Genomic DNA, 17159 nt, shown 5'->3' on the forward strand with positions numbered 1-17159 from the left:
GCTTCTAATCAAAAGGAGGTCATCTCCCAGTGATTAAAACCTTGCTTTAATGCCTGGTCTAATTAATATTTGCAAAGAACTATATATTGTTGGCCATGGAGCAAACTGTTGCAGACATCCTGATGGCAGGGAAGGCATAGAATGATGGCCCTCTTCTACCCATGTCATGTTTCTACCTATTGGTCCTCCCAACGAAAACAAAATTGCGTCAGGATTTTCTAAAATTAACCAAGTGCTTACAGTTCCATAGGCACAGGCTACGCACCTCAAAACTAAATATGAAGAGTAAAAAAGGAACAAGTACATCCAAAATCCACACCATTTGACTTGTCAGACCATTTTTCCTGATCACAGTCCTTCTAGTAAGTTGCAGGCACAACGATTTTCGAACTTAAGAGTTGACCCCTTTCTCCAGAACCATGCACTGTGCACTTACAGAAGAATGGAAAACTAAACATCAAGTATCCTCAGGGAAGCCAAAAAGTGAATAGAAGAGAATATTGTGAGCCGGGAGGCAGCGACACTAACATTTTAGCATAAGAACACAGGGATTCAGCTTCTCCCGTTTGGTGCTTTAAGGAACGTAGCAGTGGTAATCACTGCACTCTTCAAGCCATGTGTGGAATATCATTTTAGATGATCTTCTTTTTCGTGTATGGGTGTGTTTAGTAATGGATACAAGCATTTGCGTGAATACCATCTTCTTTAGTTCAGGATTTAACACGTAATGACACATTAATGCAATCATTTCCTTTTCTCCTTGAACTGGTGGCAAACGATTAGCTCCTAAACACAACACCAAAAGGTAAACTGAAACTTCCACACTCCAATGTTACGAGTAGAGGCTGTTTAATTTTTATGGACTGGTTTCAGTCAGCAGAATCCATGGTATCATGGGACGGGGGAGGGGGTGGTGCATACCTCAGCCTGTAAGTGCCTAAAACAGGAAAGAGAACTGCTAAGTCAGTGCTTACAAGGAAACAGGTCAAACAAAATGCTTAAGAGGGAACAAAGATAACAGGAACAAAAAGGCACTTTCTCAAACGTAGAATTTGTTTACGCTCCAAGGGTGAGAGGATTGATGAGGAGCCTCAATGCACAGCTCCATATAAACAGCATTCAAAACAATATAGTGTCATTTAGTGATGCCTATGTTGGGATGGGTATCCACCCTTTTATTCCTTCATTTGGCTAAGCAAGGAAAACACTTTAGATCCTGTTCTGAGCAACTGTAGCACAATTGACACAAATAAGGAATTACGGAGGCACAGGATTTCGAAATGATCCGGCACAAAAAGATAAGAGTACAAAAGATCAGGGAAATTAGATGGACTGCCTAAGATGCACCTTCATTTTTAATTAATTTATTTATTTTTTTTACTTTATTTTTTTTAAACAGGGGGGAGATGGTAACTGGTGAATAAAATCCAACTGAACACTCTGCACCATTGTAGACAGAAAAGCGATAGCACAATACACACACACACACACACACAGACATACATCTAGATCACAACCACCATTTGGAAGAGGGAGAGAGACAAGAACATTCAGAAACAAGTCCTCTGGGAGCTATCACGATTACCTTGCTGACTGGCCTCCATAGATGGCTGCTTACAGTCCTGTGCATAATGACCAGTTACCCCACAATTGTAGCACGAGATGTTCCCGTTTTTCTTGGGCCCTGATCCATTGGCATTGGCTACTACGTTAGGTGATGGGTACATATAGTACCTGTTAAAACCTGGCATCTGCTGCATACTATAGTTGGCCTGCCCCCCGAGCACAGGATCATGCATTAGTCCGTTGGTGTAGGGAGCCTGAGGCAAGAAGAAAGGGACCTGTGTCCCGTTGCTCTGATGTGCTTGGTTGAGGTAGGTGCTATTGCAAAGAGATGGCAAAGTAAAGAAAGGAGGAACTCTGTACACCTGTCCATGGATTGGGTTGGCGTAAAAGTAATTACCCACGGGTACGCCTCCATTGTTCCCACAGCTGCATCTGCGCCCACAGGAGCCACATGCACCCGGTCCTATCTGCGGAGGTGGCAAGAGAGTGCCATTCGTGCTGGTATTTCCAACTGCAGCACTCAAGAAGGAAGTGCCATCACTTTGTGCAGTGCTGTGGGTCAATGCAGGGCTCGGACTGGGCGCTGGGCCTGGTGTGTGGGTAGGAACGGCAGGAGGAATGGTAGCTTGCACCTGACCCATGACAATGTTAGCTGGTTGAGACGAAGCCGCTGTGGCAGCAGCATTTAGCACATTGGTGTTTGGGGAAGGCAACACACCATTGGTAAGTGGTGCTCCAGGCAATGGGTAAGAGACTGGTGGTGTTGGGGACAAGTTAGCAGCTGGAAGAACCAACTTTAGGTTTGTAGGTGGAGGTATAGCCCCTGTATTCCCCTCCGCATGAGGCACTACCTGACTAAGGCCTACTACTTGGGAAAAAGGTTTAGAGAGGGGATCCGTAGCTATTACAGGGGAGCCTGGAAATCCTCCTGGACTGTGAACAGGAATAAAGCCAGTACTAGAGCCTAGGCCCAAGCTGATAGTCTGTGTTGATCCATTCACTGAACAGGCCTCTGGTGGCCCCTGAGAAGGTATTTTAAGCCTGTGAATTTGTAGATGCAAAGCATGGTTGCTGGGCTGACAATTGCGAGGGAGGAAGGTGGATGGGACAGGGAGAGAGGAAGTCAGTACGTCAATGCGTTTCTCGGATTCCCCGACAGCGTTGGCGATAGCTGGAACACCCACTCCAACAGAGCCATGGCTAGATGCTTCCCTCACTGGAGACATTGAAACGGAGCTAGCAACGAGCATTCCAATTGAGTTTCCTTCTGTAGGAAGCGGTGGGGAAATCACTGCTTCTGGCTTTTCTGCGCCGTTGTGCATCACGCAGTGCAAGGCGGGCATGAAGGGAATGTGCGGAAACTTGGAAAGGTTTAAAGCATTCTTTATAGGGCCTCCATCTTTGTTACTAAGGGAAGAAATATGAGCAGATAGCTTGGCAGTGGATGCATTAACTGTACCAAAAGCAGTGAAACTGGGAACACTTTGCTTTGTGGAATCCTCCGAATTACTGTCTGTATCTGTGAAAGAAATAAGGAAAATATAACAAACCAGTACATGATAAATACATACACACAAATAAATAGTCAGGTACATAACTGCAATAATTGTAGATACATTTTTATACCACACCCCCCAAGTACATCACCACACCTTTGGCAAAGCGAGCAGGTTAGGTGGGTGCATGCATCCTTATTTAGGGTCAACAATTAGATTTGAATAGCCTGACCATATTCAATTTCTACAAATAGTAAAATATAATGGGCCATGAAAGGTTCACCTGTATTTGCCAATTTGTAGCATATAGTGTATTTGTAGAAACTTTTGAACTATCATCATGGCAGTGATATTTCAAGCGTGTCTGCCCTATGACCACTAGATCTCATCACAAAGAATAGCTTAAATCAGAGCAGAGAGGAAACTGAGGTTTTATGAGCAAGTTCCTGTAGGGCTGAAGCGAGGGGGAAAAATTCACCTGAAGCATTCTTTGATTACTAGGAACAAATGTTTAACATATTTAGAAAAAGTTTTAATTGTATGTAATATGAACCTGGAAAAAAAAAGTCAGAAGATCTCGGCCCCTCTTTACGAAGAGGTACTATTCCATAAGATATCTTCTGATGCAGGAAGGTGACTTCTGGCCTGTGACTTGAATGAGCTGTAAGGCGTTTCATGGAATAGCACCGATTAGTAAATATGGGCCTAAATCTTGTGTATATATAAAAAAAAAACTGCAAGACTGGATTCTATATTTTTACAGGGGAAAACCAATCCACATATTTACATGGTAGTAAATAAGAAAAAAAAAATGGAAATACAGCTACTTAATAGAAAAAAAAAAAAAAAAAAATACAATTATATATATATATATATATATATATTTATATTTCGATTGCTGTATTCCCCCCCCCCCCCCCCCCCCAGTTCAAGATAACCCTTTGAGTGCCCACTCCAGGGTGTCCCTGAGGTAGTAGCTATGTCATGGGTTCCAGCTCATTTTTTCAAGGGGATATCCCACTCCGTCGTCCTGTAAAGCACTGAATGATCTAGCCAGAGCAGGAACCAAAAAGGAGACATTCTTCTTCCGTTCGCATCATCAGGGACACCATGATCATGTGATTGCTCAGAGGAGCGGCCACGTGATCGCTACAGCAATCAAGTGGTTAAAGATGTGGTTCTGTCTAGTTTTTTAATTTTGTTAGTATAGTGGGAAAGGAGATGGGGTGGGATAGGGGGGTCGGAGAGGGGGTGGGGGACGAGTGGTCCTCTTGAGCTGTACGGCGTTCATTTTAACTCCAGCGACAACCTCCTTCACAAGATACTTACTCCATAGGTGCTGCCAGTAGCATCACTGGCAGGGTGAACAATATTGAGGCTTAAACCTCCTGTGACACAGGAGCCATTAGGATGCGCAATGTCATCCGTCAAAGCTTCCTATTGGCCCACATGGCGTGTGGGATTTAAACCTCCATGAAGAATCCGCAGCACATACAGAGGTAAGTATCTCTGGGAGCAGGGGGTCCGCAGAACTGAACGTGGTTCAGCTCTTGAGACCCCCGGCTTCCCACCAACATGGATTTTAGTTCTCTCTCTTTAATTAAACATGGAATGCCTGTTTCCGTAGGCACCGTGTTTTACATTCTAAACTGGAATCTCAACTGCAATCTCAACTGCAGCACATCACTCAAATGTTGGTCATTACAAAGAGCTCCAAACCTAACAATCTCCAGTATAGTATTTCTGTTTATGATAAATTATGTGTTTCAAAATGTTGCCATCAGAATGGGGAACCAAAGCCGATCTTCATTTGAGGTCTACAACTGTTATTCATGCTATACCCAATTCAGTAACTAATGGGAATGCATTAATTTGCAGCGTTGCACTCTCCTACTGTGCTGAAGGGGAGAACATGAAACTAAGATCCTTATTTTTAGTGAATTTAACTGCTGGAAGAAGTACAAGGTAAAGACCATATTAAAGTTCAGTATCCCGTAAACAACTTCTTAGTTTGCTTATGCCCATGTCTTCCGCCAGACTGTCCTCATTACAGACCCACTGAAATAATTGCAAATGCATGCCTATTGTATGTAAAATCCAGCATTTGCCAGGTGGTGTTAAAAATCATGCATTAAAATCCAGGCAACAAGCATAGTGCAATGTACAGCCAGGTATATTTTCATTACATTTGCACGAGACGGACGGACGGACACACACACACACACACGTTTGTAGAAGTATGCACCCACCTGCCAAGAAACTCACATTTAATTGAATTACAAATGTATGCACTGTTATATGAGGAGGAAGTTAAATGTGAGCAGAGAAAATTTACAAAATGAAATGTACTGGTTGCATAAGTATTCAGACCCTTAAGTCAGTACTTGGTAGAGGCACCTCTCTCAGCAATTACTGCTGTGTCTTTTTGGATAGGTCTCTACTTGCTTTGCATAGTAGCATGGTGTCATTTTTTCATGGCAAAATTGATCCAGTGCTGATATGTTTGTTGGGGATTGTCGATGGACTGCAATCTTCAAGTCTCGCCATAAATGTTCGATTGTATTTGGGCAAGGACTTTGACTGGGCCAGTAAAGAAAATTAATTATATTCTACATCAACCACTCCAGTGTGGCTTTGGCATTCTTCTGCTGAAATGTGAATCTTCTTCCAAGTTTCAGAGTCTTGGCTGACTCAAAACAGGTTTAACTCAAAGATTCACCTGTTTGCACCATTCATTCTCCCCTCTATCCTGACAAGGTTCCCAGTCCCTGCTGAAGAGAAACATCCCAGGAACATGACATGCCACCACCATGCTTGACAGTTGGGATGGTGTTGACTGGGTGATGTGCAGTGTTGGGCTTGCACCAGACGCAAAGCTGAAAATTTAGACCAAAAAGTTCAATTTTTGTCTCATCTGACCACAAAACCCTTTTCCACATCTGCAGCATCATCTACATGCTTTTTTTTTTTTTTTTTTTACAAACTCCATACTTGATTTAAGATGCACCTTTTGAGTAATTGCTTCTTTCTTGGTACTGTCTACACAGGCCAGCTTTTTGTAGGGACCGGCTTATTGCAGACACAGAAATTTGCAGATCTCTCAAGGTCATTGCTGGCTTCAAAGTGACATCCCGAACCAGTATCCTGCTTGGCCGGCTGCTCAGTTTGGGAGGGTAACCTGATCTGGGTAGTGTCTGGGTGGTATGATGCATCCTCCAATTTTTAATGATGAACTTCACTGTGCTGAGAGGGATAATCAGCGTCTTTTACATTTTCTCGTACCCTTCTCCTACTCTGTGCCTCTCTACCCCTTTATCCCCGACTTGTTTCGAAAGGTTCTTGGTGTTCATGGTTGCTTTGTTGGTTCACTATGAGTTGCAGCTTGAAAGTCTTTATATACCTGAGGGAAATGATCTACAAGTTAAACCACTTTGATTACCCACAGGCTGAAACCATTTCACTAATTTTGTGACCTTTCAAACTATTCATTTGCACCTTAGCTGATTTAGGGCAGCAGTAGCAAAGGGCTTGAACACTTATGCAACCTACATGAATCTGTTTCTCTGTAAGTCGTACTTCTTTATATTCTATATGCATTTTCTAACTAAACACTAGTCGTTTTTGTAGATTCTACATGTAAAGTCTAATTTGAAAGTGTTGTGGAGCAACAGGTCCCAACAAAGGTGAATACTTCTGCAAACGTGTGTGTGTGTTTCTCCAAATACAGTAATTGTAAGTTCTTACAATAAATGTAAAAATAATTTTTTGGGGGGGGATGTTTGTGCATGTACAGCAACATTTTGGGACCAAAAAAGCTGGGGTGGGAGACTGACAGGTGGTTGCATGTTGCAACAATGTACCGAAAAGGTGTGGTTCACAAAACACAGAACAGTGTTTTCATACGGTTTGTGATTTATTGATAACCAGTGATATGGCAGGGCTAGAGGTGGCTGCAATTCCAAACGCTTGGCATTATTGAGGCACACTCATAACTTGGCAATTAATTTTTTTCCCACTGTGGCCATGAATACAGTGTAAACATGCAAGCAAAGAGAAACTTAGAGAGACTCGGAGAAAGCAAAGCATAGAACATTAGCAAATACATACGTTTATTTTTCAGAGCACTGCCCATTTCTAGAATGATGCAGCCCGACTTCTCCTGCACTGCCCCTTCTTGAAATCTATTTTATACTTTGTTTTGCCCCCTTCCCACAACTGCCTTACACAGTTGACTAAGCATGCATAATGTCTCACAAACGAGCTACCCCCTAGAAGCCAACCTCTGTCCTTCTCTTCTTCACTTTCAAAGCTTTCCCTCCTGTCATGTCGGGGGCTAGAAGGGGAACTGTAAGTCTCTGAAGAGGTTTCTCCGCACGTTTCGTGCCCAGACCCAACCTCCAATGTTGGCTCTAGAAACAAGAAAGACAAAAGAATTGTTCTTTCATTCTGCATTTTTGGCCAACATTACAGCTACCTGCTAGCTCATGCCTTGTGTGACCAGCGACCACATTCCAAATAGTCTTTTTTCTCTGAAAGTGTGTGAATTTGGGGGAGGTCATCAAAGGCTCTTTCCTAAAAGATTTAAGATCCCCTTAGTGAGGAAGGAGAGGATATTAAGGTTATTGTTATTACATTGCAGCAAAACAGCACACAAAATAATTTTTTTTAAATGAAGCTTTTTCGCTTCAAGCATTCAGTGTTATAAACAATCATTTCAAAAACAGATTGCTCATGGAATACTGATCTACATGATGTCCCCCCATGTCTCACCAATATTTCAACCGAGGCTAAATGCTAACAAGACCTTGTCCAATTTATACATGATCAAGTACTACAGAAGGATTGTGCGAGTAGTGCGGTTGCGAAGCAAGCAGTAAAACACAACAACAGTATCGTCTTAACAAAAGAAAGACATTTCATACTAAAAACAGTCCACATTCCTTCCCATTCTTTTCACCGAAGGCACATACTGAATGGAGAGTTGAAGAGTGAAATGGAAATGTTAAAGCCACAAGTTGGTTTAAAACACTACAATTACGAGGGTGACCAAACCAAGCCAATCACAGGTGCCCCTGAACCAACTACAAACCAAAATGCTATATTAGTTGAAAAATTATTATAATCCCTTAACAGTATGCAGTAATAATTTGATGCAACAAAGAGGACAAAACACGACAACAATATACATTCACACAACTCACATTTACATATTAATGTTCCAAAAAAAATTAAAATAAACATGGGAGTAACTTTTTAGCTCTCAATTTCCAGAGGTGAGGGAGAGTTTAGCGGGACTGAACGATTAGAATCTTTTTTGATTTAACCGACGCAGGCAGAAATGCACCAAAAACGCAAGCGTTTTACCACAAAAACATCCTTAAACCTCGCAAAAATGGTCACTATTCCCACATCTGTGCCTTTTTATAATACTGTAGTATTGCCAACAATGGGGGATCATTATAAACCTAGAGATAAGAAATCATTCGTGAGCGCAGTGTTTTCCCCCCTTTTTGGATCTTAGTGGACCTTTGAAAAAGTATTTCCATTCCAATTTTTTAAGTAAATAAATAAAACTACAAAAGAAATGGAAGTCTCAATGCAGATACATTTTTCACCGGTGATTTTGCCGTTTGTGTATTTTTTCTGAAATACGTTACTATATAGTTCTATAATGGAACTTTGTATTGATGTACACACATTTTCTAAGGAAAAAAGCGCAATTACACCTTAAAATGGGGGTGCAAACCCTGGATATACTGAAATTGTTATGTCACGTGCAGTATTGAAGTGGTAAGAAACATGCAAAGCGAGACTCTTACCTTTCCCTATACAGGTCCTCAGGCTCTGAACTGCTTTTATCCCGTTCGCTCGGCAGACTGATCTGCCATCAACCTTCTCTACCTTATACCTGTGGAGAAAACATGTATGCATGTTAAGAACTAGAAGGATTACAAATGTCTACGTGTAGATAAAAAAAAATAAACCGGACCAGATGCACCACAGAAAAAAAGTTTGACACCAATGGGATTTTTGGGGTTTATTGTACGTATATCTTTAATTTATTAAACCTGTGGTGGTTTTCTTGGTCTCAGATATGTACCACTTTTGCCTTAATACATAGACCCCTATTAATCATGGAAACAGGCGTTTCAAGCCAGAACTATGCATAGAAATGTAGATGTCCGAGATACAACAGAAACAAGTATAGAGAGCGAAGCAGAAGAAACAGGATGTTGTCAGCGCTACATAAGGAAAACATGACTAAAGTATTATATTCAGTAAATAAGATTGCGAGGATAATTGTATGTAACCGTACCTGTCAGATGCTCCGGTCTCTTGGTTTGCGACAGACGGGCTCCATTTATCTGTTGCACGTTGCTAAGAAAATCAGAGATATTTTCAGTGTATAACTTTGTGGTGCACCAACATTTCCAGTGCAAGTCACCCTGATTGAAAAGCACCTATCTGACGGCAGCAAAACGTGAACAATCCTATGTGTTTTTTTTTTTTTTTTTAAATCAGGTCTGTAGTATTAGATAATACGGTCTGCATTTTTTTTTAAACTCCTACTGCCGTTTTTAATGTTTTTTTTTTTAATGTACTGATTATCCTTTGATTACTATAGCAACCATTTACAAAGTCAAACCCACTTCCCCTTTTGAAACAGGTTCTCACACACCTTTTTGAGCTCTACCCATTGGCAACAAAGTATCCCAAAAGAGATCTGTTGCTGTGTTCCAAACAGCAGACTGTATTACTCTGAAAGCTGTAACAATAATATGTTACATTTAGTAATATAATACTGTATACACATCAGCTGCAGCATTTCACAGACTGCAGCACAAAGTCAGAAGGAGCCATTATGTTAGGCACACAATCAGGATTTGTACAGATTTATTAGAGGAGCACCAAATGATTGCCAGCTTACGTAAGAATGTAGAATTATACACTGTCACACACACACACACACACACACACACACACACACACACACACACACACACACACAATTCAATGTTTCTCAACCAGGGTAGGGTCGGTGCGATGAGCAGGGGTGCCCCGAGATTTTAAAAATCCTCCAGGAATGTGTAATCTAATTGAACCAGCTATTTAATATAGCCACTGATGTTAAGAGATCAAAACAATTTGTAAAATGTTGCTTACATTTTGTACTCGGGCACAAGACCAGTAGATTTAACAAATAAAATGAATCCATTAACAATTAATAGAATTCCTTCAAGAAAGAAAAACAAATAAAATGAATACCCCACCCAACTGGTTTACATGTGGACAAAAGGCAATTCAACTAACTATATTCCCTACAATACATTTCTGTTGACTACTACAAAGAATAGCAAAAAGCCAAAGGTTTGTGCATATTATATCAATACCATCTGGCACATGCTATTCCGTTCAGATGCGTCACAAAACAAAGAACACGTCCTCACCTGGTCCATTAAACTTGTGTAGTGCTCAGGATTCTGAGACCCGGGGCAGCTTTTCTTCCTCCAGTCCATGCCACCATTTTGTTCAGAGTGCTGAATGTGAAGCCCATCCAAGGTGGAGCTCTTGGTAGCAACAGAGCTGTTGAGGATAAAAAGGTCTCACATGCTCTACTCAATGTCTCTCTGTGTCCAGGACATTGCAATGACATGGCATATAAGAGGGACATATAATCCTATGGTTAAGCATGGATATTGATTGGCAAGAGTCGACTGAACCAGATCAAAAGGAAAGAGTTGAGGACAGTGAAGAAGTAATAAGTCAACTACTAGGTCACCATCTTCCAAGAACTACCAGATTTCACCTCTGCAATTTAACTCTACTCTAGCAACAAAATCAAGACCGCTGCTAAAGATGTTTTTGTAAATTCTCCTTGTTCTACATTTTGTGCGTGTATTTTCATGTTTTTGTGACACAGCTTTTGTCTCTGCAGCAATGTTAAGTTTGAGAAATGGTCTGGTCATACACTCCAGTGCTTCCCTTTTAACCCATACCTGCAAATCCCTGGCTCTTACCACTAAACATGGTCACTAGACTGAATAACAAGGAGATCCCCAATGGCCAGTATGAGAGTATTCAGAACTACTTGAGATCTACACAAAGGTATCATAAATATGAAAGAACCCCCCACCCCCAAGAATCTAATTGGATCTGATGATTTGTCACAAATAGGTGAATTGGCAGACAAGGTGGGCTAACTGGTTCTTAGCTGCTGAATATTATCTCTTGGTTCAATGAGGCAGTATTTGAGTCTGTCAAACTAACTGTAAACCTTCATTACTGGATGATGTCCCATTCCAAATCAGTGCAAGTCTGAGTTGTTTACAAAAGATGCATTTACAAGTTTCCACTTACTTTGCAACCAGACATTTTCCAGCATGTTTCTTGTGGACTGCCATGTGCTGCTGAATATCTAAAAGGAAGGGGAAAATGCATCTCAGACCAACACACACTAGGCCAAGTAATGGTCTCCTGCATTCAGACCGGATATTACTTCTCAAAATACATCTCAAGCTGCTATGGATATAGCAGGTTTTTCATTAAATGTTACACTTTCGTACAGTCCCACTTAGGATCTACATGGTGGGTGCAGGGGGAGAACTGGAAATCAGACAAACATTTAACTGTTATCTTTGCAAGTCTGAAATATTTCCTTTGCAAGTTACAAGAAGGCATCCTAATTGGAGAGTGAATTAATGTTTTGTTTGCGCCTTCCCACCCCCGGGATCAGGTAATTCAATTTAAAGACACGCCATACCCAATGTGCAATTAGGAAACAGGAAGTTGAAGATATAAAAAGGTAGTGATGAGGGGAGTAAAACCTACATTAAGCTTCAGGTTACAAAGCTTACACACATTGGCATTAACATTAGCATTGTAAACCTTCACAAAATAAAATATATTTTTTCAAGTTGTACAGTATCTAAATGTTTGAAAAAGTCAAGGTAGGACTTGTCATTTCAACAGGATAGAACCCAGCAGCTTCCTGGCGCTGAATGGTTATTGGGATCAGGGACTCCGCGGTTCCAGAGATACATCCAGGTGTTTCCTGGGTTTTAAACCCCAATGTTATGCGGGCCAATAGGCAGTGGTAGCTGATGACATTGCAGCTTCCTATTGGTCCGCGTAACAACGGCTGCTTTAATCGATTAAGGGCCTCATGCAGAGAGCAGCGCTATTAACAATCTCGCCATTTTCCGGCGAATATCGCGCTAAAAACAGCCGAAAATGGCGAGGTATGAAAAAAGCGCCATTTTTTTCTTCTATTTATAAATCTCGCCGCGCGGCTGGCGAGAACCTACATCTCATCTCGCCAGTCTGAAAAATATCCAAATTCAGAAAGGCGCACTCGCCATCTAGCGGCTGTTTTTGGCGCGATTTTCGTCAATTTTCTCCGCCAACTAAAGTTGGCAAGAAGCAGGAGCTCGCCGGCTATAGGGAAAAAAAAAATGCACGATTTATTTTTTCTCCCTTTCAGCTGCGCGCATCTCCTCATTTACAATTCTCCACATGCAGTAATGCTAAAAATAGCGGATTTCGCCCATTTCTGCATATGGAGAATAAAACTCTCCATTAAAGCTACTTTTTCTTAAACTCTTCAATTTATTCTAGCGCTGCTCTCTGCATAGGCCCCTAAGACTATATATTTATATATAACAGCAGCAATGTAAGAAAGTATGCAGAATTTTACAAAATAAGACTAGATAGTACAGGGAATTACAATAGAATAAGTGAAAAACAAACAAAATCACGTGATGGGGAAAAGGAATCCCTTCCCCCGAATGTTCAATCTGTCATAGTGTTCATTTGCATATTATCACCCAGAAACCCTGGCTGCACTGAATGCATTGTATGCCAAGTGATTGTGGGCAAAGGCAGGTTCGTGGACCTGTCAGACATGAGAATGTGCCCAAAAGGTGTTTTTTTTTAAAAAAAAAATAATATTTTTTTTCCCCCCGCTCCATTTATTTAAATAATTCTTCAACTTCATGATGCCAAGAGCATTGCCATTCATAGGTGTTTGAGACAAAGCCATACGTTCTTTGGTATAAAACTCAAAAAGCACATTTTCAATCACTTTAATTTGGTACACATTTGCATTACCGGGGAGTCAAGCAACAGTAGCAATAATTGAATTACTGTTGCAATAAGAGGACCCTTTCTCCAAAACTGTTTTATTTGACAGGTTATCAAATAGAATCAATAACAAAAAGAAAATGAGTGCCAACCTTTCAAAACAAAAAAAGTGGAGAACTGGAAAAAAACACCTAAAAACCTCCCGTGCTCATTTTCCCCCCGCAGACAAACCCTCAGACCTTACCTTCTTCCTGACTGGAAGCCTCAGAGCTGTCTTCCTTGAAAAGCTCTGGGGATTTGCAAGATTTTGGAGCACACTGCAAATTACCTACAGGTAAGAAAGTTTCCAAATCAACTACCACACTTATCCTTAAATGAGCCATCCAAGACGGCAAGTTTTCCTTCCCGCATTTTTTTAATGTAACATTGAAGCAGGGGGTCTCCGTGGCTGAACGTTAATCTCAGCTCCGGGGGTCCTTTGCCTCCGGAGATACTGACCTCTGAAGTAGGTGCCGGTAGCTGCTCCGGCTCAGCAAGCAGGGATTTAGAGCTACCAGCGTCACATGGACCAATAGGAGGCCGCACCAATGACGTCGCCGCTTCGTATTGGACCGAAAGACGCAAAAACATTCAACAATGGCCATTACGTGATCTCTGGCAGCCGAGGAGAGCGGCTACCGACACCTAATTCAGAGGCAACTACCTCCGCAAGCAGGGGGGCCCAGGAGCTGAAGTGAATGGGGTTCAGCACTGGAGGCCCCCTGCTTCAATGCTACATATAGAAATGTGCTGGCTTGGATTGCAGCCCTAAACCACCAGTGTGTATCGGGTATTTAACCATTTTAGAACGTGGTCTTGGAAATTGTTGTAGGCAGTGAAGCGGTTTTAGTTTCCATATCTATTTTTTTATTTTTTTTTTAACACCTGAATGGGGTGTGCATAATTCCAATTAGCACACTTGCCCTGTGTGTGTGACTATTTAAAAAGTTGATTTAAAAAAAATGTAAAAAAAAAATAATAATTAAAAAAAAAAAAAAAACATGTGCGGTTTACCCAAACTCAAATGGATTTACTTGTTTAGGATGTCTAAGGAACACAAAAAAGAACACAAAAAAGAAAGAACATTTTTAATGAATAATTTCTATCCTGCCAGTTTTACTCTAAGGCTTCGGCCTCGCTGCCGCTAACCGCGCGGTATTAGGCGAGGTTACTTCTAGCAATTTAAATTTAGACGTCTGTGCTCACTTTGAACCGCGCTCAGCTTGCCAGCAACGCGCCCCCCCCCCCCCCCACTTGCGAAATCGCTCTGACACACGTCGCTCATGCTTGGAGCTGGTGACATCACTGCTCTCCAAGCATGAGCGCTGTCAGCGCCAGTGGGCCACAGCCTTAGAACCTTTGCTACTTTCCTGATCTCTGCTACATTGGTCGGCAGTAGATCATTTAACCTGATGTAATGCGATTTGAGAACACCCGCATAGATACTTATAGGAATTATTATTATGCGATGGTAACAGTTTCAATTCAGAGGGATTTGTTTTACAGCAGCACTGGAGACTAGAATGGAGCGGTGATTACCACAATTAAAAGGTACAAGCATTTTCCGGGCGACTTGGCCCTAGCAGTAAATGTCATAACTATAAGAAATACCTGTTAGAACTGACATGTAAATACCACTGTATTACAAATGTGTGTGGCCCCCACCCCTACCCTTTTTGATTTCCACCCCACTATTATTTCTGTCATTCCCCCAATACCATTCTACTATTTTGAATGTTTTGACTTATTGTTGTAAAATTTACAAACAAAAACTGTGAGTAATAAAAAAAGGTACAAACATACATACACTAGCACCACACTGAACTAACGATCATATGTTCTACTAACATTAAATGAGGTGTCTGTCTTTAAAAAAAAAATAAAAGCATCATTTTAAAATCATATTTAAAATATATTTTAAACATAGAAAGGTTTGTAAAGATTGTAGGCAATATTAAAAGCAAATAAAAATACCACTTGTGAGCACATTCACATGTATCCGACAGATCTGCAACCCTGCCTTTCCCCATTTCCCCCATCTGTTAGCATACAGTGCTTCCCCCCTGCAGCCAGGGATTCTGGGTAATGAAGCTAAAGGTAACCCTGTGTACTCATTTGCATGTCATGTCCATTTTAACATGAACCCCTATAAGCTTACGCTTGACGCATTACACCGCTTTTCAGCACAACGTGGGTTAAAGACAAAGTGCATAGCCAGTAAACCTACTCAGAAACAGCTATTTTGAGATGTTGGGTCTCATCATTTGCAACGTGAAGTTGGAATAGGTTTCAACCACACATTAAAGAAGTTATAGTGGGTAGAAAAGTGACCAAAAACCTTCACCATACAATGTACAGCAAATAAAGGTACCACTTGCGAGCACATTCACATATCTCCGACAGGTCTGCAACCCTGCCTTTCCCCATTATCTCTTAGTACAGGGCCGCTCAACTAGTCATCAAGCCCGCCCAACAGGTCAGATTTTCAGGATATCCCACATTCAGCACAGGTGTTTCAATAAGTGGCTCAGTCAAAGACTAAGCCACCTGTGCTGAAGCAGGGACCGATTGAGCCACCTGTGCTGAAGCAGGGACCGATTGAGCCACCTGTGCTGAAGCAGGGACCGATTGAGCCACCTGTGCTGAAGCTGGGATATCCTGAAACCCTGACCTGTTAGGGGGGCTTGAGGACCCCTGAGTTAGCACACAGTGCTTTCACAGCAGCCAAGGATTCAATGGCTGCACATTGCAAAGTCGGTATAACCATTCTCACACTGACGAGACCCATTATTTGCTGAATGGTGGAGGGTTACCACTTTTTTTTTTTACCTACCATAACTTATTTAATGTGCGGTTAATACATATCACAAATGACACTCAGATTGAGACTCTGTATGCATTTCTCATTAAATGATTGAACTCCCCCAATCGTTTTAGAAGGACATTCACAGTTGCGTTATAACATTACTACCCCATTTCATCAGATAACAATTGTGCCCCAAAAGTTAAAAAGAAAGCCAAATATAGGTTTTAAGAAGGAATACCTCGATGAGCCATGAAATGCCCAGCAATGTAATAATAATTGCCTAAAACAGCTGAAGGCAGCAGACACTGTCAGTATGGAAACATCACACGTAGAGCACAGGTGGGGGGTGGGGCACTAATGCATCACCTTGGTGGTGAATGGGTTACAGACATGGGGGAGTGAACACAGACGAAGCTGCAGAGAGCTTGAGAGTTACAATCAGCTGCCTTGCATTACTACAGACATTATACATGCTCACATTTCACATGTTCAGTGTAATGGTCCTCCTGTCCAAAATAGAATTTGGGATGAATCTTCAGAGGATTACTGCCTGTGTGGGCTATTAAAGCACAGTGAGGCACTGCACCTCAACCACTTGCATACTTTAGCCTACAGTAAATGCCCCAAGATTATATTACCAAACAAAAATGACAAATAGAAAGATGCTTGCTTACTGTGAGGGTGCCCAGATTCCACTGGAATTGCCTGGAAGAAGTTATATACTCGCTGATTTTGCAGAAAACCCTGGCACCGAGATGAAAATATTTGCCTGCATACAGAAAAGGAATAAATTAACTTTAAAAGGTCATGTCTTCCTGAAAGGTATGTGCAACAGGGCGAGGTAAATAGGAAAGAGCAATCATTTGCCAGAGCTACAGCAAACCCCATTGAATTGGCACAGAAGCACTATGCACTGGCCTTGATTCCTGCATGCACAGGTGTAATTATCGCATCTGGGTAAGGACAAATGACATGCTCGTGACCAGCCACAGAAAACCAGAGAACCCAATGAAGAAAGCCAGGGCGCTACAAGACATTGCATAGGAATGGTTTTCTGCCTCCAACAGTGTCGTTGAAGAACTGAGCACATATCCTACAAAAATTGTCTCACAGGAAAAGAAGCTGTTTGCATGTGGACTGGCTTTACATGGATGGCTACCCTCTCATTAATT

The 17159-nt window shown here is 41.6% G+C and overlaps 1 protein-coding gene across 3 annotated transcripts in view; it reads right to left on the reverse strand.

Moving 5' to 3' along the window:
- Window positions 1–222: 222 nt before the first annotated feature.
- Window positions 223–17159, reverse strand: part of ZCCHC2 (zinc finger CCHC-type containing 2) — a 71035-nt gene continuing 54098 nt past the window's right edge. Inside the window, exons 6-14 of one of the 3 annotated variants that reach the window (XM_075585858.1) lie at window positions 16662–16756; window positions 13387–13470; window positions 11421–11478; window positions 10511–10646; window positions 9379–9440; window positions 8882–8970; window positions 7343–7471; window positions 1586–3085; window positions 223–937 (exon numbers count right to left, since the gene is read on the reverse strand). In XM_075585858.1, the coding sequence (XP_075441973.1) occupies window positions 870–937; window positions 1586–3085; window positions 7343–7471; window positions 8882–8970; window positions 9379–9440; window positions 10511–10646; window positions 11421–11478; window positions 13387–13470; window positions 16662–16756 (2221 nt within the window). In that variant the 3' untranslated portion in view covers window positions 223–869. Of the gene's footprint in view, window positions 3086–7342; window positions 7472–8881; window positions 8971–9378; window positions 9441–10510; window positions 10647–11420; window positions 11479–13386; window positions 13471–16661; window positions 16757–17159 lie in introns of all 3 variants that reach the window. The other 2 variants (XM_075585859.1, XM_075585860.1) reach the window with 2 other exon arrangements.

This window comes from Ascaphus truei, chromosome 2 (genome assembly GCF_040206685.1).
Source record: "Ascaphus truei isolate aAscTru1 chromosome 2, aAscTru1.hap1, whole genome shotgun sequence".
NCBI classification, from domain to species: Eukaryota; Metazoa; Chordata; class Amphibia; order Anura; family Ascaphidae; genus Ascaphus; species Ascaphus truei.